A 26,852-nucleotide genomic window follows, 5' to 3' on the forward strand; every position below is an offset into this window, starting at 1 on the left:
CTCACCATAAATACAAAGGGGCCGATTACGATTGCGATAAATCTGCGACTGGCAGCCTGCCGGTGGCGGTTTCACCGCAATTGTGCCGCCAAATTTTGCCCGCCAGATTTTGATGGCCGGAGGTGTGCGTGGCGGATGGAAAGTCCGTCCGCCATGGGTCTGACTGCAGCAATCGTAACGATTGCTGCAGTCGGACCTCTCCCATTGTAAGAATGGTGGCAGTACCTAGCAGGCACCGTCCAACAAATTACAATGCTGGATCCCCGCCAGCCTATCCATGGTGGTGAAACCACCATGGAAAAGCTGTTGAGGATGTACTTTGGGGGCCCATTGCACCAGTCTGTGAGTAGTTGCACCACATCTGCAACCTACTCACTGACACACAACCTGACTTACTCCTCATAACTGAATCATGGTTGGGAGCTAGCCAACACAACAAGAAGGTGGCTAGAGTGCTGAAACTTTTCAACATTCACCCCCGGTCACAGATCTGGGTTTAATCCATCGTTATTTTGCTCACTGTGCCATCCCAGTTTGGACCCAGCCATATGCAAATCTGTCTTGACCCTGCTCCTCATGGGAACAGTCCAGCTTGAACTGCCAGGCCAGGCCCTCGCTGAACCGGAAGCAATCATCCTGGTACAGGTTTTAGGGGTTTCATCCCTCATCAGCCAGGCTAGCTTTAATCCAGTGGCACAGAGAGCAAGGGTCCCACATCTGGGCATACCCTTGGCCAATAAGGGCGAACATAGCAAACACAATAAGATTCAAGCAAGCCTGGCTGATGAGGGGTGAACAAGATGCACAAAGGTGGCGCCGCTGCTTCTTGCTCTATTAACTTTAGGCACTGTCAGAAGTCTCACTGGACCGAAGAGGCCTATATGGAACATAGGGGGTGAATAATTTCTGAATGATGAGTGGACCTTTTAGTTTCTGAATGATGAGTGGACCTTTCCCATGGATGACCCGATGAGCGATGCAGGTTGCCTTGAGCTGAATTCTTTTTTCAACAGGTAGCCAGTGCATGACTGCTTGGACTGGACAGGCTGACTGATGCTGGGTAATGTGCGAAGGATTCTAGCTACAGCATTCTGGACCACTTTCAGTCTTTTTATCACATATTTTGAGCTCCCGAAAAAACGGAGTTTCCATAGTCTAGACATGTACTGATTAAATCCTGCATCGCCACCCTCCTAGTGGATAGTGGCAACATATGTAAGAATTTTCTGAGGGATCTCAGAATGCCAAAACAGAACCCAGACAGTTTTTGGGCCTGTGTTTCCACAGTGAGTGTGTCATCTATCCAGAAACCCAGGCTTTTTACTGCCAGGGCAGGCTCAAGTATTTCTCCTAGCGGTTCTGGCAATTACAATTCCAACCATCTTGGCCTGCTGTCGACCACCAGCATTTCTGTTTAGTCGCCATTAAGTTTCAGGCTACTTGAGGACATCCAATCTGTGACCTCCTAAAGGAATGAGTTAAGTTGGGTGAAAGTACAACTAACATCAGGTGAAAGAGCCATGATGATCTGTGTATCATCTTCAGACGACACCAAGACTAATCCATGTGCCTGTATGATCTCTGCTAGGGGGGGTGCATAAAGATTAAAAAGTGTGGGGCTCATTGAGGATGAACTGTTGAGTAAATCGCATCTTCACACACCTGGAAGCTATTATTTCTCAAGAAGGCTTCCAGCCAATTAATTGTATCCCTGAATTCCTACTTCCTTCAGCCTCTGGATAAAGGTAGGCTGTGACAGTGTCGAAGGCCGCGCTTAAATCTAACATTATCATGGGTGCTGAGCCAACGTGCTTCAGAATTGAATGGAGTTCCTCAGTGGCTACGAGCAGTGTGATCTCCATGCTACAGTCTTTTCTAAAACTGAGTGGGTGGAGTGGAGAATGTCATGAGTTTCAAAAAAACTGGAGTGATGTTTGTGCCATGTATTTCAAATTATTTGCTTACTCCTGGAAGCAGGAAGATTGGTCTGTAGATTTCTGACAGGAGAGGATTAGCCACAGGTTTTTTATTAGCGGCTTCACTAAGGCATGTTTCCATGCTGGAGGAGTATTGCCATTTGCCAGGGAGGGTTTAAGAATGTCCATAAGAATGGGCAATAGGGCCTCGCCACCCTGACCTAAAATATAGGAAGAGGCCTGATCCAATGGTGATTCTGATTTTATTGATATTAGGATGAATTCCATAGTTTTGTGGGTCAGTTCATGGAACGCCGACAGGGTGGGTCCTGACCCCTGCCTTGCCGTAGAAGTACCATCAGGTGTAAATTTTATTAACTTTATTAAGGACTAGCAGCCCGTCCCGAAGTTATCCGGGTATGAATTGCTGCCGGCCAGTAATATATTGTTTTGTAGGATTTCGTTTTGATAGCATTTCTTATCTGTGACAGGCCTGTGAAACGCTCTGATTCACAGTGCACTGCTGATGCACTTCTGAGTGCGCGTTCAGTAGTGTGTGAACTCGAGTTTCCCTACTTTATTTTTCCTTGCAATATTATATAGCGCGAACTCGACAACATGGCATGAGCACAATTTACATTAAAGAAGAACACATCCATTTGTGGTAGGCACGGGGAGACAAAGCGATTTGCCTGGAATCACAGGATGTTGAGCTGATGCCGAGAATTGAACGTAGCTCCCCAGTTCTAAAGTTCGCAATTCTAGAATTTGTGGCGGGAGGTGTGTCTAAAAGTGTATGTCGGTGCTGGCCATCAATGAGAGAAACCTGTGCATTTTTCAAATCGGTGGTGAAAAAATATGAGTATGTTGCTGAAGATGTGGACCCCGGTGCCATCAATGTACTTACCGTGGGAGGGTAAACACCCATTATTCCGCAACTTTCTTTCCGCATACCATCACTCCGCATACTTTCATTACGAAAGTACCATGACTCCGCAATGCCATTATATCGCATGGCATTACATTTTATATACTTTTACCACGCATACATTTACAACGAAATTCGTTGTAAATGCATGAATGGTAAAAGCATGTTTTTTTTAAATGTTTGGATAAGGTAAGTATGGGTATAGGGGTATATGTTTTGGGGTACTGAGGTATATGTTTTGGGGTGTTTGGGTATTTTAAGGGTTCAGATATAGTTTAGGGTTATGGGGTAAAGGGGTAGTTTTAGGGTTTAGGGATATGTATGGGTTTTGGGGTACTGGGGTATTTTTAGAGTTCAGGGCTAGGTTTGGGTTTTGGGGTATAGGGGTATTTTAAGGGTTCAAGGGTAGGTTTGGGTTTTGGGGTACAGTGGTATTTTAAGGGTTCAGGGCTAGGTTTGGGTTTTGGGGTACAGGGGTATTTTTAGGTTCAGGGCTAGGTTTGGGTTTTGGGGTACAGGGGTATTTTAGGGTTCAGGGGAAGGTTTGGGTTTTGGGGTACAGGGTTATTTTTATGGTTCAGGGCTAGGTTTGGGTTTTGGGGTACAGGGGTATTTTTAGGGTTCAGGAGTAGGTTTGGGTTTTGGGGTACAGGGGTATTTTAAGGGTTCAGGGCTCGGTTTGGGTTTTGGGGTACAGGGGTATTTTAGGGTTCAGGGGTAGGTTTGGGTTTTGGGATACAGGGGTATTTTTAGGGTTCAGGGCTAGGTTTGGGAGTACAGGGGTATTTCTAGGGTTCAGGGCTAGGTTTGGGTTTTGAGGTACAGGGTTTTTTTAGGGTTTAGGGATAGGTTTGGGTTTTGGGGTACAGGGTATATTTATAGGGTTACGATGGGTTAGTGTTTAAGGGTGTTGGGGTGTTTTAAGGAGTAAGGGTGGGTTATGATTAGGCTGTGGGGTTTTAGGTTTAAACCTATAATAACTGATAAAACACCACTGAAAGAAAATAGCCCTCACTGGTGAAAACATATAAACACTGAAAAAACACCTGGACAACCACAAACTAAATGCCATTCAAAGAAAGGAAAAAGAAAGTGAAATAGTCGTTTTTTTCTTCCTGAAGGGGTCAATACAATGTAACTTTGTTATACAAGCTAGCAGTAAGAAAGACTGGCTAACATTATTCTGCTTGAGTTTTGTTATTTAGGGATGCCACTAAAATATTGTTTCTTCTTCCTTTTACTTTTTTAGTTTTGTGGCCTTTGGTCTAAAGATGCAGGGTTTAGTTTCATGTTTTAGGTCTAGTGTAGTTATTTTATGAACTATAGAGAATCGGGAAATATCAAACTCATATTTGATATTTTGGCTGCATTTGATTCTTTCACTGATAGGTAAAATGGCTGGTCTCATAAAAATCTTTCCTAATATGTGGCATCACCTTTACTCACAGAGAATGGGCAAAACCCCTTAAAACATCAGACCATTGTTTCTAGTGGGTCAGTATTGATAGTAGGTGAATTGCTAACACCTCAGGCTTTAAACATTCAACGCAAGGTATAGTGACAAGTATATATATATCACCAAACATCTGGGATAGGGGTGAAAACATGACACCAGACTTTTGGAAAACATGGAACGCAGTGTCACTTGTAATGCGCTGCAAAAAAGGTTCTTTCCAAGTTCAACAAAGATTGGGGTGATATTGTTTGTATTTGCAGTGATTCAGCTACGTATATAAAAAAGTTGTGTAATGACGTGTCAAAATTAATACCCAAGCTTAAGTGATTCCCTGTAGGAGATCCTTGCCACTTGTTAAATGGTATGCTGAAAGCATCTGTACAATCTTCAGAGTTAATGAGGGATGCTATTGACTTTTTAGTCCATTCTGGTGCACTGTTTTCTTATGCACAGAAATTAAAACACAAATATTTATCATTTCGTGCTTTATGTGGCATGAAAGAAAGAGTCATCCCAACTGTGTCCCTTAGCTGATGGTTCTCAGCCCAAGGGGCTATGAATGCTGAGAGGGCCTTCTCACAGAAGTTTACATGGGAAGGAAAGAGCGAGCGCACATGACCCAAAGACTTACTGAAGAAGTATTGCATGGTGTACTACAATAAGATTAATTTGCAAAAATCTATTTGGACCTCATATACACTATTAGGCACATGCATCAAAGGATTTTGCGATCGCAAACGGTGCGAATCGCAAAAATCGCCCGTTTGCGATCGCAAAATCTGCTTTTGGAATGCATGAAGGGTCAAGGCCCTCGCAATTTGCGAATTCGCAAATATTTGCGAATTCTCAAATTGCGATTGCATTTAAGGAATCGCATTTTGCGATTCCTTAAATGCAATGCATGAAACTTGAAATAATTGCGATTTCGCAATTAAGGGGAGCAAATTACTATGAGGTTGAACCTCATGGTAATTTGCGAAAACTTTGAAAAATGCACTTTTGTGTATTTTTCAATGTTTCATTTTGTGCACACACATGCCCTAAGGGCATGTGTGTGCACAACATATGTGCACAGATTGATTTCAGGGGTACAACAGGGTGTCCTTTGGACACCCCTGCACCCTTGAAATCGCATTCTCAATTTGCGATTCGCTAATTGCTAATCGCAAATTGAGAATGTCTTCCCATTCATTCCTATGGTCCTGTAGGCCCATAGGAATGAATGAGGAGGTATTTTTTAATTGCGAGACGCAATTAAGGAATATTGAGAAATCGCAATTTATTTAGCGATTCCTTGATGCATTACATTTTGCAATTCCTTAATTGTGATTCCTTATTTTTCGCAATTAAGGAATCGCAAAATGCAATATTGATGCATGTGCCTGTATAAGTACACTGTCTATATGCCATGTTCTTTCAGTGCAGAAAGCAAGCAATAATAAAAGCAAAATGTTCCATAAACACCGGAAAAACACTTTTTCTGTTGTTTTAGGTGGCGCGAAAATGTGTAACCACTGATAACAACTGTTTTTAAGATATTGAAAACACTGAAAAAAAAACACCAGAATTTACCAAAAATAGAAACTGAAAACAGGAGAGCCTAGTTATGATTATGGGGTGCTGGGGTATTTAAAGGGAGCAGGGTGGACACCTGGAGCTGGAATGTACAGAACCTGGGAAGAAAAAACAATGAAATATTGGGCATAAAGCTCGCTTTCCGTAATCCCGCGCCCCGCACACGCCCACGCCCCAGCACACGCCCACAGCACACGATATGAGACATGGCATGAAGGGCGGAACGTACCACACGCTCCCAGCGTTTGTCACGCTCCTAGCACACGCCCACAGCACAACGCAGACACGCCCACAAGGGACTACTTTGCTGGCATAGTTCTTTTACCTTTTAAATGTATATGGTGGGCATCTGCATAGCCTATGTTCTTCTGCTGCAACTGCCCTTTCCAACGCTGTATTGGGTGTTGTGATTGGTGCTGTGGTTCCTGAGATTACCCGCCTCAAAGGTTTGGGCTCTCTCTTTATTATATTAGTATAGAAAACATCATCAAGCATGTTGCAACGTTCTTCTGAAGGTGGAGACCTATGGAGCAGCAGGATAGATTCATAAGACTGGTTTCCTCCTTAAACAGTTCCTTGGAGTAATTAGGGGCATTCTCTATTTTTTCTTCAAAGTGAGCCTGTTGTATGGTTTGTTTGCCATTTTTTGTGGCTGTTCTGTAGCTTTTTTTTATTGTTGTATGATTTTCTCCATTCTCTTTTTTAGCTTCTCTTTTTAACAGCGGCGGAAAGTCTGCCAGGAACACGGGTTCTAGTGTATTATTCAGCCATCTCTAGAATATTATTCTTCCGTTGTGTCACCACTTAAAGTGGGTGCTGATTCAGTGAGAGCATCCGTCCGTTCCTGATGTTAAGATTGGACCATTAAAGATATCTGCAGGTACTCTCCCATTAAATGTATTGCAGCAGTGCTGAAAAGTGCAGGTACTCTACCTTTCTTATTAACGACAAACAGGTACTGAGTCCCGGACAATACGTGCCCATTTAAAGCACTGACTGAGGAGGTTGTCTAATTGTAGTATATGCATTGAATCTCATAATGTAGTAAGAAACATGATGAGAAGAGACCAGTAAGGACGAAGAAATATGACCAGAAAAAAGGAGTTAAAATGTTTTCGGTGAATGTTGGTGACTGTGTGTTGGTTAAGAAGAAAGGGGTTTGGAGGAATAACATTATTTTCCACTCTCAGGACCAATTAACGTGATATGTGTTAAAGAAGCTTTAATAGTGTTGGAGGATGCGTATCTAATTATGATTTTTTGGGGGGAGTTAACGGGTATTTACAAGAGGCCGAGCCATCGCACGCCAGCACAACCTCAACATCATCTCTTACGCCGACGACACCCAGCTGATCCTCTCCCTCACCAGAGACCCAGACACCGCCAGAACCTGCCTACACGAAGGGATGAAAGACGTCGCCGAGTGGATGAAGGGCAGCCGCCTGAAACTGAACTCGGACAAGACGGAAGTCCTCATCCTGGGATCTTCGCCCTCCGCCTGGTGGCCCCCAGCCCTGGGCACCGCACCCAAGCCAACCGACCACGCACGCAACCTGGGCTTCATCCTGGACTCCTCCCTCTCGATGACCACGAGTCAACGCCGTCTCCTCATCGTGCTTCAACACCCTGCGTATGCTTCGCAAGATCTTCCGCTGGATCCCGACCGAGACCAGGAAGACTGTCACCCAGGCACTCGTCACCAGCCGACTGGACTACGGAAACGCCCTCTACGCCGGAACCACAGCCAAGCTACAGAAAAGACTCCAGCGCATCCAGAACGCCTCCGCCCGACTCATCCTGGATGTCCCCCGACGCAGCCACATCTCCAGCCACCTGAGGAACCTGCACTGGCTCCCCGTCGACAAGAGGATCACGTTCTGGCTCCTCACCCACGCACACAAGTCTCTCCACGACCTGGGCCCCAAGTACCTCAACGACCGCCTGACCTTCTACACGCCCACCCGCCAGCTACGGTCCACCAGCCTCGCCCTCGCAGCCGTACCACGCATCCGAAGAGCCACCGCCGGAGGAAGATCCTTCTCTTACCTGGCTGCCAAGACTTGGAACTCCCTCCCCATCCACCTTCGGCTGACCCAGGACCATCTCGCCTTCAGGAAACAACTCAAGACCTGGCTGTTCGAGCAGTAGCATACCCCTCCCCCCAAGCGCCTTGAGACCCTCCCGGGTGAGTAGTGCGCTATACAAATGGCATGATTGATTGATTGATTGATTATTTCAGTAGGTCAATGATTGGACGCTAGTAGTTTCACTGAAGATTTGATTACTGACTACATTTTTTTTTTGCAGATTTATATAGCGTGAACTTGGAGCGCTTTACATGAGCACCAGTTAAGTTACACAATGATGCATTCATTGATTGCTGATTTGGTAATGTACGTGATGAAAGTGTAATTCAGAAAGCTGTGACAGGAGATAGTGCTCTCAGCAGGAGGCCGAGAGGTGATGAATGTGACGATTTGCACAGGAATGGCGAGACTGGTGTTCCCACTCACTCTCCATCAGGAAGACCTGTTTACATTCCTTCACTTTTTAATTACTAAAGTTGTATTGATTACATACATAATTATTAGCCAGCTTTAATTGTACCTAGATTATTGTACTGCTGGCAAGTTTTGTCATGTTATTTTTGTTTCATTTATATGAGGGAGGGGTGTTTGGTATTCTATGAACGATGTTTGCAATAAGGCATGTTTACATTCACTATATCCAATGCTTGTTATGTATTCATGTCAGAATTCTGAGCTACGTTCCTCTTCTTTCGCGCTCATTGTATACTCTAAGGCTGGTCAGACAGACTCGTGTCCCTGCCTGCGTTCGCTCTGAATTGGTTTTTACTTTACAATGAAAAAACATGAAAAGTCAAACATTCTAGGTATCTTGGAAGGTGCTTCTGCCTCCAGGGCTGTACTTTGGTCTCCAAGATATCGTCACATCCACGCAGAGCCGCGGGTATGTGCAGACAGAAATCCCAGCAGCAGTGGCCCCGCCCCCCGCTCTGGGCCGCGCCTCTTGTTTATGATTCTGCCGGTGGAGCCACGAGTGAGTCAGAGCAGCGGCCGCGGTCCTGGACGGAGTCATTCCCGGGAGCCGGGCCATATCTGCCGGCGTCAGTCCCTCGGCAGCACCAGCCGCCCTCGCTCCAGCAGACACACACGGAGCAGACCGTTAGGGGTCATAGCCACGACACAGGCACGTGGGCACCGTGGCTCGGTGTATGCGCGCGCCGCAAACTGAATGCGACCCCAGTGCGCGCGCCACCGGCACCTGCAGCGAATGCAAGGACACGCCGCAAAAGCCACCCGGGAACATCTGCAGATTAGAGCCGCATCTGCCTGAAGCAAAAGGCCGCAGGGCAATCCGTGCACTCCTCACACTTGAACTCTACCTGGCCTCCAGTGACACCCTTGCCTGCTGAGCTACAGCGCGCATCAATTTATATTAACAGCGTGGCACGGGAACTCAGCCAGGATGCGCACACTCTCTTTTGTAAAAAATATCCACTCATAAAATAGAAGATACGGAATCGCGCATATATCTATGTGGAACTGAAATATACCCGCACACACACCTTGGCATATAGCGCCTTGACGCGGCATCAAGCGCTCACTGAGGGCAGCGCCATGATGGTGGTGACTTGCCACCTGACTGTCCTGCTGTGCTGGATCGGGCTTTGCGGTGCTGTGACCCAGAAACCACTTGAGGGTGAGTACAGGCATTTTTTTTTCTGTTTTGCAATGCCTGTCTCTTGCTCTGCTATTGCTCGAAATGACAAGCTCGTTATTTATTTATTTATTTTATTTGATGAGTTTTATATAGCGCTGGCTAGACCCGGAGGTATCAGAGCGCTTTACATGAGGTTTCATTGTTGCAAAGTTACATCAGTTACAAGTTGCACATTATTCCAAGAGTAGACATATGAGAGAAATCAAGAGGGTATACAATAATATGAGTTATTAGTGTGTAAAATAGCCAGGCGAACGCGTCTTAACGGGCGAAGGAGGGTAGCGGGGAATGGTGAACAGGAGGGAGGGATGCAAATTGAGCCAGGCGGAAAGTCAAAGAATCAAGGAAGGAGGAGGTTGGGGTCGTTGCTGTTAGTTTCTCGGTGGCTTGTAGTGTCTATCACTTTCATATCTACCACACCATGATTTGAGCCATGGTCGTTATAGTGGTGAACTGAAGTCTCTGTTTTTTTTTGCAATTTTATTTAGCGCTAACTCTACCCGAAGGTATCGAAGCGCTTTACATGACCACCTGATAGTGTTGACTATTGTCATTAGAAGTGCCTGTCTGGGTGTGTATTTCCTGGCGACATTCAGACACTTACCTTCAGTTTTGTCTGTGGTTTTCATCTCAGGTGCATCTGATGGGCTGCATGGGCTATTCCATAGTTAGTGGTTTTCTTGCGACCTGGAGGTGGGAAACATCATTTACTACGAAGGCATCACCACGCATAACGTTTACCACGGTACACTTACCACGCAAACGTTTTTTCAACGCGGGTGCCTTCCACGACCGTCCTTACCATGCAAGTACGTTCTGCGTGGGTTGGGGGGAGACGTGGTATTCCTTCCAGTCGTTCTGCGTGGGCCTGGGGGGGGGGCTGGGGGGTCCCCCCCCCAAAAATAACAAGCGGGTTACTTAAATAAAAAAAATGCACATTATTTTTGAAGTAAAAGGAAAGAGCCTCCCCCAAAGACGTGCCGTGTACGTCAAAATAGCAGTCCTTTTTTTATTTTGGTAGACGTGTTTTGACGCTTGTTTCCATGGTGGATGGAAGTAAGGGCTGCTGGTGAAAGACGTGCAGGTAAGACGTTTCTACGCGTAGTATAATCCTTCGTTGTAAATTCCAGCGTGGTAAAGCCACTTGCGATGTAAAATTTGCGTGGTAAAGCCATGCGTGGTAATTGTAAGCGTGGTATAATCATATATTCCCTGGAGGTGACTGTCCGTACCTCTGGTTTTCGTGTGGGTTTGGAGAGTTTGGCTAATCTAGGTTTTTTCCCCAGTAGGTTTGAAATCTGTCTCTGGGCATGTTTTCTTGCACATCGACCCGCCTGTTCACAGTCATCAGTCCTTCACTCTTAGCTCAATGTGCCCGTCTACTGTTTATACTTAGTGTTGTCTGGTTAGGGTGTCCGAGTCCCGGTTGGCTTGAAGTGCCTGTGCCCAGGCTGCGGGTGGCCTGTATGGTTAAAGTGCTTGCATAGAGGTCAATGTTCTGCCGTGGTCATGACATCCTCTGGTCCCGGCTGTGGATGTGTGGTTTTGACGTTCTTGTACATAGGCTGTGGTTCTACAATGGGATTAAAAAGCGCATTTTTGTTCCTGGAGTTTTATATAGCGCAAACTTGACCTGAAGGTATCAGAGCGCTTTACACGAGCACCAGTGCGTTATACAAGGACGCGTTCATTTTTAGGGCTCGGGCTCTGCGTACACTGCGCAGCAGTGTCACGCAGCTCCGAGTCCTATTCCGGGCGAATTGAAAATTAACCTAAAAATTCCACACGCTCCTGCGTGTGGATTTCCAAGGTCCATTTTCATTGGTCTTGGCGTGCGTGCTGTTTTTAAACAGAACGCGCAATAGGCCATAGGCGGTGGCGTAGCTCCGCCTATGGCCTATTGGTGTCTGTTACGCGCACCAAAGGCCATATGTTTTGAATTATCGCGGCTTGACAGCCGCAATCATTCAAAACATATGCTGGTAGTGGCGCGCGCCACTCGCCATTATTTTTTTTTTTTTTTTACAAAAACGATCACACTGCTTGTTTTTAAAGTGACCACCACTTTCTATTATTTTTTTTAGATTAGATCGAGGGGTGGGTGTTTACAGATAGCCTTGGTAGTGAGGTCCTAAACTGGAAACTTTCCAACAGTTACAACTTCTGTTTGAATAGTTTCCAAGGTTATCATTCTAGTACCTTTCACCAGTGTCAAAATACATAGCAAATTAAACAAATGAAACTGGGGACAAAAACTGTTCTATTCTCGGAAAGGAAAGGTGAGCTAAGATGGGAATATAGTTTATGATAAACAGACTCTTATCAATCTCTATAGCCATGCAGGGCTTCTAGACACTACACTACGATTAAGCGTGAACACAACTTTACGGGTAAAGTTGCCAGGTTTACACATCTCGCTGAATTAAGAGGTGTTTTCCAGATTTTGCCGTGCGAATTACAGTGCATGGGCCTGGACAGCAAGAACCCTTCGGCCTCTTAAGCAGTGTCAAGCAGCTACTGGGTAAACATTGTTTGATGGTAATCTAAGACTTCGGGAAGGAAGATATACATCTTTTATTTTGTGATGCAGAAACAGCGCGACAATATTGTCTGCACGATTTGCCATAGACTCTGACAAGATCAAGAAATGAATGAGAATAGAAAGCCTCCTGCAACACAGAAGAGACATTTCAGAATCACAGAATGGAAATTCATCTCAATGCTAGTATTTTTAGTTCTGCTTTTTCTCCATCCTACTCGCCTTCTTGAAGTTTACCACTGTCCAATGCACTCTACAAACAGTGCTTAATTTGTGACCGTGGTTGCTGGTGCTGGGCCGTCAGAACTTATTTTTTGACCCACTAGCAAGTGCAGAGAATGGAAGAGGAAGCGAAAAATAGAACAACAGTGACCAGAGGGGTGCGAATGGTTGAAAAATAACCTGCAATAGTAAGATAAAGAGACAGCCAGTGTTGCTGCACCGGCTCTGGGTTCCTAAGAAAAACTTTGGGGCCCTCTATTTATTTATTTATTTATTTATTTATTTTACAAATGTATCCCTGTTCCATATTCCACTTCTGTGTACTCCCAGAGTACCTGATGTTTATAGAGTCAGCAATATTTAAATATATAGGCACTCTGGGTTGCTTTATTGAGGAAAGGCCCTAGAAACTTCTTCAGTGCACATTTGATAAGTGTCACTCACCTTGATGGCCACAACACATTTGTGTTTAACCACAAAACCTCGCGGTTCATGACGAGCTCAGCTCGTCATGAGCGCACGGCAGGTAAACCTCATGACGAGCAGAGCTCGTCATCAGCGCAGAAGGGGTTAAGACCACAACTACATGTAATTACGTTCTCTAATTGTCTTCCGGTACTGTGATGTGACACAGACCCAAACTAAGGTGCTTTCGTAAGTACCATGCTCATGCGGGTCACGACCGTTCACCTTGGCCAAGGTCAGTGAAGCAGCAGCCTGGCGGCTCTCGCGTGGCTCTTCATTCTAGGGTGCGCTCCACAGCTTTGTCGACATGCGATGGCCACAGACTCGGGGGGCTGGCCTTATCGTCGTAAGCACCAAAAATTAAATATTCTTACACATTGTTTACACCTCTTTCTTCATAAACCTCTTTTGCCCTAAATGTATTTCTCGAGTTGGAGCGTATTCGAGTCTCACTCCTCTGATTATCAGATTTTGGCAGCTGTGCTCAGGATAAGTGATTCTGGGACCTAAGGAAATTGCACATTTATAGTGACTGCCATTAGCACCGTGGAAACAACGACAATGACTGTTTGAATTTGGGTACTTAGCACATTGTACATAATATTTATTATTTACTCTGTGTGACATTTAGTTGGGCCTGAAATTCAGCAATCTATAGGATGAGAGGAATATTGGTTGTGACATATATAAGGCATAGACCCTGTCCTCGTTCCTTTGCTTCCAGCACTGGGGACAAGCGATGACAGATAGTTAGTAACAGCATGACTGACAGCAGATTGAGAGTGACAGCAGAGTGAGAGTGACAGCATGAGTGACAGTAGAGTGAGAAGATTACTATAATACAGGAGACACACAGGAAGAAGTGAGTATTGAAATTCAGTTCAGAGCACTGCAACTAAGCCCTATCAGCCTTCAAACTCTGTCATCTTCTCTGGTTGAGGGTTCAACCATTGGGTCCTAAGCTAGCCTCAAGTTCTCTCTGAGGAAGGGCTTATTGGACACCATTTTTCGAACAGAAAATCCCAGATGACGAAGTTCCACTATTGAGTGGGCTGATGGGTACTTTTTATGGGTTCTTATTCTGAACTGGGTTCTTATTCTGAACTGAATTTCAATACTCACTTCTTCCTGTGTGTCTCCTGTATTATAGTAATCTTCTAGTTCCAGTTACCTCTGTAGAACACTCTATAGGCTCTGCATTGAGTTTGGATCAACAAAAGACTTGCGGCATCTTCCTTGTGTTTAATTGTATAGTTGGGGGACAAGATGCCATAAGGTCTATAAACTAATTCCCCTTGGGCCCTTCTCCACCCTGTTTTTCTAAGCATTAAGTGAATTGCCCAAAATCACAGGATGCGGAGCGTTGTTGGCGATACTGGAGCCCGGTTCCCCAGATTTGAGGTCTACCTCCATAGCCGTTAGGCCACATCCTCTCAGTGGTGCTAATGTTTGCTTGAACTTTCTATGCATTGCCAGCTGCTCTTGTGATGGTTGGAAGCACCTTTGCAGGAACTGTGGCTCTTGTGTGGACTTGAAGTGCCTATGCACAGGCAGCGGTTCTTTTGTGGGCTTTAAGTACTCGTGCATAGGTCTTGGTTTTCGTCTGGTTATAAAGTGCCTATGTATAGGCTACGGTTCTTTGAGAGTATGAAATGCCCATGCATAGGTTGCAGTACTTTCATGGGTTTGAAGTGCCTGTGCACAGGCTGTGGTTCTGGTGTGGGTTTGAAGTGCCTGTGCACAGGCTGTGGTTCTTTTGAAATCCTGAGATGTCTGTACATAGGATGTGGTTCTTCTGTGGGATTGAAGAGCCTATGCATACATTGTGGTTGGTTTGTGTGCTAGAAGTGCCTGTGTGTAGGCTGTGGTTCCTGTGACAGTTTGAAGTATAAGTGCTAGTCTGTTCTTTTTTGGCCTTGAAGTGCCCATGCATAGCTTGTGGTTCTTTCGTGGCATGAAGTTCCTATGTGGTTCTTTTGTAGGTTAGGTCAGGTATCATTCCCCATACATGGACTGTAGCGCTCATTTGGGTTTGAAGTGCCCTTTAAACGGCTGTCGTTCTTTTGATAGCACGATGTCCCCATGCATAAGCTTTTGTTCTCTTATGGGTTGATGTGTCTGTTGTGCATATGCATTGTTTCTCATATGGACCTGAAATGACTGCATAGGCTGTGGGTTTGAAGTGCTTGTACATTAGCTGTGGCTCTCATGTTCTCTGAAAGAGTCTGTGCATTGACTGTGGCTCTCGTGTGGGATTGAAGTGCCTGCACAGAAGCTTTTGCTCTTATGGGGGCTTGAGGTGCCCTTGTGTAGGCTGTTGTTCTTTTTTGGGCTTTAAATACCTGACCATATGCTGTTATTCTTGTGTGAGCTTTTGGGTGAGTGCGGTTTTCTTGTGGGCTTGAAGTGCCTGTACACAGGTTGTGGTTCTCCTGTGGATTTGAAGTGTCTGTGCACTGGGCCGTTGGCTCACATGTGGGTTTGGAGTGCCTGTGCAAACATTTTAGATCCTTTTTTAGAGCTTGGTTTGTCCATACATATGCTGCGGTTTGGTTGTGGGTTTGAAGTCCCCCTGTGCATAGGCTCTGGTTCAGTGTGAATTTGAAGTGCCCATGCATAGGCTGTGGTTCGTTTTAGGGTTGGAGGTGTCCGTAATTGGTTGTTATGGGCTTCAAATTCACATGCATAGTTTGTGCTTATTTTGTGGTGTTGAAGTGCCTGTGACAAGGCTATAGTTCTCTTGTGGGCTTGAATTGCCCTTGCATAGACTCTGGTTCAAAGTGCTTCTGCGCAGGTTGCGGTTCTTATGTGGGCTTGAAACACCAGTGCGTAAGTTGTGGTTCTTATGAGATCTTGAGGTGCCTGTGCACAGGTGATGGTTCTTTACTGGGTTTGAAATGCCTATGCATATACATTGTGGTTCTGTGTGCTTATAGTGCCCAAATGGACAGGCAGTGGTACTTGTGTCAGTTTGAAGTACCCATGCATAGGGTAAGTGCCTGTTCAGTCTAAGTTTCTTTTAAGAGCTTGAGGTGCCTGTACATATGCTGTTGTTCTTTTCTAGGTTTCACATATTCATGCATAGGCTGTAGTTACTCTGTGTGCTTCAAGTGCTTGTAGATAAGCTGTGGTTCTTTTGTGGGCTTGAAGAGCCCAGGCATCGGCTAGGGTTCTTTTGTGGGTTTGAAATGCTCATGCATAGGCTGTGTTGTTCTCGTGTAGGTCTGAAGTGACTGTGCTTACCTTTGATTCCTTTAAAAGCATGAGGTGCCTCTGCATATGCTGTGGTTGTTCTGCGTGGTTGAAGTGCCTGTGCACAGGCTATGATTCTCTTGTGGGTTTGAAGCGCTAATGCATAGGTGTGGTACCATTGAGGTGTCCGTGCACATGCTGTGGTTCATTTCTGGGTTTGAAGAGCCCAGGAATAGTCTAGTGGGTTTGAAATGGCCATGCATATGCTGTGGTAGGTGTGAGGGTTTGAAGTAACTGTGCATAGCTGAGATTTGTTTTAATGCATGAGGTGCCTCTGCATAGGCTGTGGTTGTTTTGTGTGGTTGAAGTGCCTGTGCAGAGGCTATGGTTCTCTTGTGGGTTTGAAGCGCCAATGCATAAGTTGTGGTACTTTTGAGAGCTTGAGGTGCATGTGCACATGCTATGGTTCTTTTGTGGGTTCTAAGAGCCCTGGAATAGTCTGTGGTTCTTTTGTGGGTTTAAAATGGTCATGCATAGGCTGTGGTTCGTGTGAGGGTTTGAAGTGGCAGTGCATAGCTGAGATTTTTTTAAAAGTGTTTAGCATTTGTGTAGATTCGTTTAAAGCGAAACGTGCCTGGGTCGGTAATTCCAGCCCCTGGCGGTGCTATTTTACGTCTATAAGGGGGGGGGGGGGGGGCAGACTGGGATTAAACACGGTTCACTTCGCCTGAGCTCTCCCATAAGCACAGAACCACAGAAGGCTCGAAGATGAGTGTTTGTTTATTTTTCTTTGTAAAACGCGACTGTGCCCTCGAGCGCGTGCGAGGTGAACATTGGCAGCGATGTGGCATGCGATGTGGCACCTGCAGATCACTGACTCAGCATTTAATCGGAATGATTCATGCAACAATTCATTTCAGTGGTTTGTCGGATTTTCTTTCTGTGATGTCAGTCCTTTGTCTAAAGGCGCTTATTTTGAAAAGAATCACTTTGATAATTTGTGAGTAATGTGCAGAAGGTCCAGGCGTGAACATCATTTCCAGTAAAGACAAACAAGTTAATATAACTATGCAGAATAATTTGAAGAATGCTGAGAATCTTCTTTTCTGGATTCGCGATGTGTTAGCGGCCTCCCCACTGTTTTTAAAAATAACACAACGTTGTTATCATTTTATTTTCATGTACTGAAGCAGGTTTGTGGGGTGGGCCGGACTGGGCTGTCATCGCAGCCAGCAGGGGAGGAGTGGTTGGGGTACTTAAGTGCGTTTGGCTGACCGTTTTGGGCTGGCCAAACCGCCATGCGCACTTAGCATGTTCTATACCCTGTTGTATGGCACAACCTGGGTGCTGAACATGCACAGGCTCCCACTGCCTGTCTGAGTGCCTAACCACGGTGCTCAGATCAATCAGAACGCTGCTGTCATGCTGGTGACAACAGCCTCATGATTGGTTTAGGGGAAACTGTGTGTTCTTTCTGCTACCGGCAGGAACAGAAGAGGACGGAGGCGAGGAGGCAGTCTGCAACCAGGTAAGTCCAGTTTATTTAATTTTGTAACCCCCACCCCACCCGCACTACTCGGTGATAGCCGGCACTAGTGTGTTTAATGTACTTAAATATCAGCGGGAAGCCTTTACGGTATGTAAAACATGAAGTAGATTTAGCTTTTGTAGTTATCATTCTTTGGATTTCCAAAGGGCTCAGCTGGTACACAAGCATTAAAGGGTACTGTACTGTCCATCAACACACTAACACCACAACACTAACACACTAACACCACAGTTGACAATTCATTACCCCAAACCCATCCCCCAGACCCAGTCCATACTACGTGAGGTGGTCCTCATGCAGTATGGACTGGGATGGGGAGGACTAAGGTCTCAGGTAATGAAGATTACCGGTAAGTAATGTATTCAGTGTTTTCAATCTGATCTTGAATAACAATATCTATAAATATTCAAAAGATAATGAATTCTTCCGGTGCCACGATTCCAAGTTTGTTGGAATGGATGTGCTATTTATTGCATATGATTGATAACATTATCCTGGGGTATTGGATGTGATAAATAGTACCTTTTACAAGTCTTTGGGGCATAACATACAGATTTTGGTGCTTATCACATCAAACTCCGTACATTTATCCACTGATTGAATTCCGTCAACCTTGACCAGCCAAAACTTAACAAAGAGATAGCTATTTAATGCAACCCTGTAATTACAGACTATAGTACATTGGAAATTCTGATCCCTGAGCAAACAGGGGTTTAAGCAAGGGGGTTTGAAAATTCCAACTAACTTGTAATCCAGGCCTTTGTCTTTATTATATTGCATTAACCCATACAAAAGTAAAAACTTTTTGTCAACACATTTCGTTCCAATGTAGTATGTACCAGGAAATTCATCTGTGGTGACTATTCCACAGCTTATTTTTATAGGGGTCCAATCAGTGGTGTAACTAGTTTGCCATAGGCCCTAGTGCAAGCAAAGTGACTGGGCCACCTTGTTAGGGTGACATCTCTGTCTGTTACCCGCCCTGACACTCTTCAACCTCATTCTACATAGTCTGCATCTGCCATATCAAAGCTCACTATCATTCTCATACACACATTATTGTATTTCCTCTCCCTGAATTACATTTCTGCAAGTCAAAGCATAACCCTAAAAAGCATTACCAAACGTGTTAGACCTGGCATCCTTGGCGTGGTTTCCCCCTATCTTTTTGCCCCTACCTCTTGTATTTTTGATGCTGTGCTGGATGTCGTTTTTTCTGGATTAGATGCTCTGGACAATCTGCCACTGCTGATCAGTGTCAGCGTGTAAGTGCTCCCTGTGTAAATTGTTATTATGATTGGCATATTTGTATCACCATGAAGTACCTAGTAAAGTGCACTGGGTGTGCCAGGGTTGGTGATGGCAAATGCTACTAGTGGGCCTGCAGCACTGATTGTGCCACCCACATGAGTACCCCCAAAATGGTGTCTCAGGCCTGCCACCGCAGCGCCTGTGTGCAGTCTGTGAACTGCCATGTCTTCCTGGTCAGTGTCCCCACTGACCGGGCCTAACCCTTCCCTCTCTGTGCACATTGGTCACCCCTATGGAAGGCCCAAGGTACCCCCTTGGGCAGGCTGCAGTGTATGTGAAAGGTAGAGCATGTTCTTGTGCAGGTGACATGCTCTGGTAGGGAATTACAGCCATTTTCGTTTTTTACTGCTGCAAGGCTATCTTGCTCCATAGGCTATCATGAGGGATGCTGGCTACAGTGGCTACCAGCATATCTTCCCATAGGAGCACGATAGGACATAAAAGTGTCCCTGAACTCAGAATTTAAAAACACATCTTTTAGGAAAGGTGTTTTTTAACTCCTGTGTTTGAGAATAGCACTTTTAGAAAGTTGCTGTTCTCTTGTCTGACCTTTCTATGTGCCTTGGCCTGTTTGTGGATTGACTTTCTGGTTTGAGAGTGACAGGGGCTTGGGATTCCCCAGGAGGCTGGCTGAGTCAACCCTAGGCTGAATGACTGCATTTGCAACTTGAGTGGTGGGAGGAGATAGCACCCGGGCTTGAATAGGGCTGTGCCTGCCTTCCACAATGCTGGCTCCACCTCCTGCTGGGCGGCTGACGACCCTGCCCCTCACTTTGGAAGGAAAGGAGAAGCCAGGAAAACAAAGTGCTCAAGGAACACCCAGAACTGGTTCAGACCGGGCTCAGAGCCCTCCTGCACAAAGGGAACAAAGACTTTTAGGGGTTTAAGTACAGGACCCCTGACAACAGAAAATTAGATCATCCTGGAATCAAGAAGGAACCTCTGCCAAGGAGAAAGCTGAAACGGAAGAAGGAAGATTGTCCTGCTGTGTGATGCTGGATTGCACTGCTGTTGCTTTGCTGCCAAGGAGAGGGGAAGGACTTTGCTTTGTGAAGGAATCTCCAAGGGCCTGAGAAGAGCTGGCTCCCTGTATTTGAAGTCCCAGGAAAAAAAGGACTTCACCCCCCAGGGCTCGAAAAATCCCCAAATTGGTACTAGTCCTGCAGGACTAGTACCTTAAAAAATATCCTCGACCTAACTGCAACCTACTTGACCTCCGTCTCTGAAAGTGGAGCAAATGTCACAAGATAACAAGATTTAAAGGCATCTTTATTGCTCATTAACTTTGTGAGCAATAAAAATTCCTTTAAATCTTGTTATCATGTCACAATTGCTCCGCTTTCACAGACAGAGGACAAAAGTTGGTTTGTTTTCCTACTCGCCAGAAAGGGCGAGTAGGATCTAAAAACAGCTCGACCTTGTTAAATTTAGCTGCGAGCGGTCGAGTGGAATTTTCGAGCCCTGCCCCCAGCTTCCCTGAACTCTGCTGAGAGAGTTCTGTCCTTCCTAGAGTGCCTGGGCCAGTTGTGGTGCCTCTGGAAGTTGTACCTGTGCTGGGAAGCTGAAAACTAAGATTGAGAGACTTTTGCAACTGAAAAGTTATCGCATCGCTCGCTGCGGAGCGCATCCCAGACAGTGCGAGGAAATTCCTGCCGCTACGGAGGTTGATATCGTTGCAGCGCCTGTTGCTGCTGCCTAAGACAACGCATCCTTTGATTGCGGGAAGATCACCATCGCTGCGAGCTACATCGCAGAGCCTGTTATCACTGAGGGAGATCGCCGCACCGCCGGTTTGCGGACCGCATCACGTCGCTGTGAGCATTGTCGCAGAGCCATCGCATCGAGGAGCTGCGAGAGAGAGGATCGCCGCTTGATCGCCGCCCCGGAGATCGTCGCAGCCCCTACGAGATCATCGCATCGTGCCTTTGCGAGAACAAACTTCCTACAGAACCTACGCACCGGAATCCTTACAAGTGGCCTTCCTCCCCATACAGACCGGATTCGTTGCAACACGCTCGCTGCTGCAGCGTGGTTGTTGCATCGCCTCCCCAGGGTCTCAGGAGCAATGCATCGCTTGTTTTCCACCGCACCAGCTTCTGCTTTTGGTACTTTGTCGCTTTTAAAAGGTACTGTTGGCAAAACGTGATGCAAGTGTGAACTTTTCATGCAACTTTGGATTATTTTATCGCAACCTTAAGAACTCTTTTGCAACCATATTCTTGAACTGTGTATGTTGGATTTTTGTCGTTTTGGTCTTGTGTAGTTTAGATTGAATACCTTTATTTTTCTAAACTGTTGTGGAGTCAGTTTGTGGTGTTTTCACTTTGTTACTGTGAGTGTTGGTACAAATACTTTACACATTGCCTTTGATAAGCCTGACTGCTTGTGCCAAGCTCCCAAGGGGGTGAGCAGAGGTTATCTAAAGAGTGTTTCCTCCTTACCTTGACTAGAAGCAAGGGTCCCTATTTGGACAGTGGTACCTGTAGGAGAGTAGGGTCTGCAATCCTATGATCACCCAGATTTTAGCTTTTTGCTTCACTGGTTTACGACTTTCCCTGGCTGTGGGCCTGCTAATCAGACCCACAGCCTAGCCGTTCTCTCTACTCCAAATTGTACCCAGGTACTGAATTGGCACTGGGCCCTCTCCAAGTCCCTGTACCCAGGGCTGAGGTGCACCCAGAGGTCTCCCAGGGGCTGCAGCATGTATTATGCCACCCCTGGGCTGACTAACTAGATCAGACACAACTGGCTGCTTGACAGCTGGGGCAGAGTGGTGTACCCACCCTCTGCTGTAGATATAGTATTCCTATATCTAAACCTAAATGGACACACAGATCTCCTATCAGTCACTCCTATGGCAGGCCTTGACAATCCTGAGGGCAGAGTGCTTGGAATCGTGTGAGATGGTGCTCTGGCATGAGCTGAGCCTGTCTGCGGCTTTCGGGATCCATCCCTTAGCCGTTTCCATGATATCGCATACCATATACTCTTAAGTGCATTATAATCCTCGCGGTTATATGCCAACTCTGGTATCGCTTTATCAAAACATGTCGAGTAAGGTGTCATACGAATTGGAATACTAACCCCTCGCCAATTCTGGCGACGGGGTTAGCATTCCACCCTTCTAGAGGGACACGACATGTATGTAACCTGTAACCCCGGTTAAAGCCAGACAGAGCCTTAGCTCCACAAAATGGATGCTGCCACTGAGACACAAGTCTGCCCTCCTGCTGCTGGGAGTCCTCCCAGCCCAGGAGGCAAGGACAAAGGGTTTCCTGCCAGGGGCGGTGCCAGCACCGTCCCAGACAGGATTTTGTGTATTCTAGGTAGGCAGGGCTTTAGAGGAAGGTGACTGCAAGTGGCACCCCGGTGCTCACTGTGCATAGGCCGGCTGGAACCAGTTCCAGGGGCACTCCAGCCCCTGATCTGGGGAAAGCCCGCCAAAGGAGAGGGGTGTAACCACCCCCCTCCTAGTCCCACCCATAGGGCAGGACTTAGTCGCGTGCCAGCCCCCTTTTGCAGGATAAAGGTAGGAACTGGCCCCCTTCCAAATCAGATCATCTTTGAATCCTGAAACTACTTTCCACGAAAGGAACTCAAGACTTCTTCCCAAGATTCTCCCTTGTGACTAAGGAGTAGTCACCCTGCAGCAGCAGGCACCAACCAAGCATCGCGGTTTGTTGCCAGTCTCTCCTTCGGATCAAGACTGCTCCAGCACGACGAGAACCGGCTTCCCTGGCACCTCTGACCTCAACCTACATCATCAGCCCAGCTGTGATCCGTGGGTGCGACGAGACCTCGAGGGACCGGCCATCTGCAGAACTGCACGAGGCTTGTCCAGCACGACTCCCGAGTGACCCTCGACTGAGTGCTTTGGGGTAAGAGAAGCCCCGACCCTGAGCAGCTCCAGCACCGAAGTTCAGCCCCCCTGCATCCACGAGATCTGCGTGGGGCCCTTCTGCTCTTTGCTGCTCACCGCGTTGTCCAGGTCGCTTGCCCGTTGGCTAGTGGCTCCCTCACGACACTCCACGACGACAACCACTGCTGGTCTGGTTGCTCCAGACTAGCCCTTGCTCCCCTCCAGAAGAGGAGCACCCTGGACCCTCCTGGTCCACTCAAGACGCCATTTTAGGTCCACCGCGTGGGCCTTGCATTTGCCAAGACTTGTTGCCCAATGCTGGGTCCAGCGACGTCGACAGCAAGTACCTTCGTGGGACAGCTCGCCCCTCCATCCTGGTCGCCGACAACGCCTCCTGGTCCGAGAGACTGCAGAGCCCAGCAGCGCCCACTCACCTGGCTGAGGTGACTTCGTCCGGTGCCACCCTGGTGCCCACTCAAATCACTGGCTAGTGATTCAGAACTTGGTCCCCTCTGCTTACAGGTTTCTTCCTCCCTGATCCAGGCTTGGATCACCACGAACTCCTTCACTGGCCGCCTGCCAGCAACTTCTTTCTTCAGGCTCCTGGATCTTAAACGAGGGTTTCCGACGCAACTTCAACCCTATGCAGCCGCAGCCCCTGGGCTAGGTAACCTGAGTACTCTGGTGCTCCAGCATAGTCCAACACCCTAAGTGTTCGGATCCACTCCCTTTTTCGACCCACCTAGTCGGGTTCGCCCGAGAACAGTAACTTTGCAACTGCTAGCCTCCATAGACTTTTTCCCGCCTTACGCGTGAGAGTTCCCACTCTGCACACGACGTCCACAGGCCTCCTGCATCTAATCCCAGTGTTTAGAATTGTAGGCCTAGCAATTCCTGAGTCTAGAAAAGTATTACTTACCTGCTAGCAAGTTCGCATTCCACTTACTGAGTATATGGTTTTTCGTGCCCCTAGGGCATCCGTGTAAATTGTGCGACTTAAAGTATTTTCGTAAGAGTTTTGTTGTGTGCTTAGCTCCCTGACTCATAAAGAGTTCAGGGTAGACTTGTTATAAATAAATATCTGTTTATTTTCATAACAACTTGTGTGGTGTCCTTTCACTTGGTGTTCAAGGGGTAATGTGATGGTAAAACAGCTGGCTTAACACGCCCTCTAGAGTCTTAGCCTTAGACTGCTCGTATCCATGCTACTAGGATAGCTGGTCTATAAGGTTGACTTAAAACCAATCATCAATAAGGGTTGTTTGGACTGATACATAGTGATCACTAGAATAGTGAGCACTGCATATCAGGCCAACTTCTCACATTGGTGAGCAGCGGTTGGGATTTGAGCTTGCTGTTGTTTTACCACACATATCCTAAGAATATCATTTGAAAGATCACACAAGTACTGAGGTACATATAACTTAGCTTAGAATACTCTGAGTTCTACTGAACCAGCTGTTGTAGCTCCTAGGGCCTAGCACACCCTAAACTACAACTCTAGCAAGGGATCAGTAGGCAAACATATAGTGTAGGTAAGTGCACCACTTACACCTCACTAGAAAAGCATGTCTACCCAGGGAGAGTCTACTGAGACCCCCCTTGTGGTTATTGACCCTCCACAGGTCAAATCAAGATATGCAGCTCTCAGTTTCCAGGAGATGAGACAAGTGTGTACCTCCAGGAAACTGAAACAGGGGTCTAACCCCACCATTCACTTTCTGATAGGTCTCTTAGAGACCTATGATGCGAGAAAGATTTCTCAGCTAGATGGGAATATGCCAGCCTTAGAGGGTACCTCTGGGGATCCAGACCTCCCCAACACTGCCAATGCAGTTGAGGAGGAGGAACTCGAGGAGCTCTCTTGGGATGAGGTAGACAAGGGTCTTGAGGTAGTCAGAAGGCTAACTAGGGCCAACTTAGACTTACTTGGGCTAGGATCTGGGGGACCCCCAGTACTAACCCGAAGTGGGCCTAACCTTGGAGTTAGAAGAGATAGATCTCTTTCTAGGGACTCCAATAGATCTCTGCACTCTAATGCCTCTTCTCAGAGGAGAAGGAACTCTCCCCAAAGGAGATTGGCCAGAAGATGCCCCACTGAACAGGTGCTGGATCCTGGAAGGATGGACCAGACACCTTCCAAGAAGAAGAGCAGTAGGGTTAAGGCTTTGCCTTTCCCCTTGCCCCAGGTTGAGGATCAAGTCTATGAGGAGGCTGATCTGAGAGAGCTGAGGGAAACTGAGCCTAAAGAGCTTGAACTTGATCAAGTTGAGTTTCTGGGCTCAGGGGGACCCTCCAGAGAAGACCTGGGGAAGGCACAGTTAGACTGCCCTTCCCTTGAACCTCTCAGATAGCAGGCTGCTGCTGAGGCTGCAGGGAATGCCACAGGTGCCCACAGGGTATACTGGGAAGATGGACTCCTGTACTCTGAGTCAAGAGACCCCAAGCCTGGTGCAACCAGGAGGCTGGTCATCCCCTTGTCTCTGAGAGGTTTCCTTCTCACCTTGGCCCATGAGATTCCCCTTGCAGGTCACTTAGGTCAGACAAAGACTTGGGACAGACTTGTCTCACACTTTCACTGGCCCCACATGAATGAGAATACCAAGGAGTTTTGTCGCTCCTGTGTCACTTGCCAAGCCAGTGGTAAGTCAGGTGGCACAACAAAGGCCCCCCTCATACCACTACCTGTGGTGGGGGTTCCCTTTGAAAGAGTGGGGATTGACATTGTTGGTCCAATGGAACCCCAGACAGCATCAGGGCACAAGTTTATACTGGTGGTGGTGGACCATGCCACCAGGTATCCTGAAGCTATTCCACTTAGGACCACTACAGCACCTGTAGTGGCAAGGGCCCTAGTTGGAGTGTTCTCCAGAGTGGGCTTCCCTAAGGAGGTTGTTTCTGACAGGGGTGCAAACTTCATGTCAGGATATCTGACTGCAATGTGGAAGGAATGTGGTGTTAACTACAAGTTCACCACACCCTATCATCCACAGTGCAATGGGCTTGTTGAGAGATTCAACAGGACCCTCAAAGGGATAATTCATGGACTACCTGAAAAGCTCAGGCGTAGATGGGATGTCCTGATACCCTGCCTCTTGTTTGCTTACAGAGAGGTCCCACAGAAGGGGGTTGGCTACAGCCCTTTTGAGCTTCTGTATGGGCATCCTGTAAGAGGACCCCTGTGTTTGGTGAAGGAAGGATGGGAGAGACCTCTCAAAAAGCCTGCAACCAACATAGTGGACTATGTACTTGGTCTCCGCTCCAGGATGGCTGAATACATGGAGAAGGCATCTAAAAACCTTGAGGCCAGCCAAGAACTCCAAAAAGCTTGGCATGACCAGAAGGCTGTCCTGACTGTGTACCAGCCTGGACAGAAGGTGTGGGTGCTGGAGCCAGTGGCCCCAGCAGCACTCAAAGACAAATGGTCTGGGCCCCACACCATCATTGAGCAAAAGGGAGAGGTCACCTACCTGGTGGACCTTGGAACTCCCAGGAGCCCCCTCAGGGTGCTCCATGTGAATAGGCTCAAGGCATATGTCGACAGGAAGGACATGAGCTTGCTCATGGCCACAGATGAGGGACAGGAGGAAGAGAGTGACCCTCTCCCAGACCTGCTCACTCAGAATCCTGATGATGGATCAGTAGATGGTGTTGTCTTTTGTGGCAGCCTCTCTGAACATCAGCAACAGGATTGTAGACAAGTTCTGCAATCCTTCAGACATATGTTCTCTCTGACACCCAGTCAAACTGATTGGTGTACCCATGAAGTGGACACTGGAGACAGTCTGCCTGTCAAGAGTAAAATCTACAGACAGCCTGATCATGTCAGAGACTGCATCAAGACAGAAGTGCAGAAAATGTTGGAGCTGGGAGTCATTGAGCCCTCAGATAGCCCTTGGGCTAGCCCAGTAGTTCTAGTGCCAAAGCCTCACACCCAGGGTGGTAAGAGAGAGATGAGGTTTTGCGTAGACTACAGAGGCCTCAATGCAGTCACTAAGACTGATGCCCACCCAATACCAAGGGCAGATGAACTTATAGATAGATTGGCTTCTGCCAACTACTTAAGCACATTTGACCTGACAGCTGGGTATTGGCA

At 46.9% G+C, this 26,852-nt stretch overlaps 1 protein-coding gene across 1 annotated transcript in view; it reads left to right on the forward strand.

Annotated features, from left to right (window-relative positions):
- The first annotated feature begins 8,875 nt into the window (after positions 1-8,875).
- Positions 8,876-26,852, forward strand: part of LOC144781756 (ephrin type-A receptor 4-B-like) — a 284,979-nt gene continuing 267,002 nt past the window's right edge. Inside the window, exon 1 of the mRNA XM_078660745.1 lies at positions 8,876-9,598. Coding sequence (XP_078516871.1) covers positions 9,517-9,598 — 82 coding nt within the window. The 5' untranslated portion in view covers positions 8,876-9,516. The remainder of the gene's footprint in view (positions 9,599-26,852) is intronic.

The sequence above is a fragment of the Lissotriton helveticus genome, chromosome 9 (genome assembly GCF_964261635.1).
Source record: "Lissotriton helveticus chromosome 9, aLisHel1.1, whole genome shotgun sequence".
Taxonomy (NCBI): domain Eukaryota; kingdom Metazoa; phylum Chordata; class Amphibia; order Caudata; family Salamandridae; genus Lissotriton; species Lissotriton helveticus.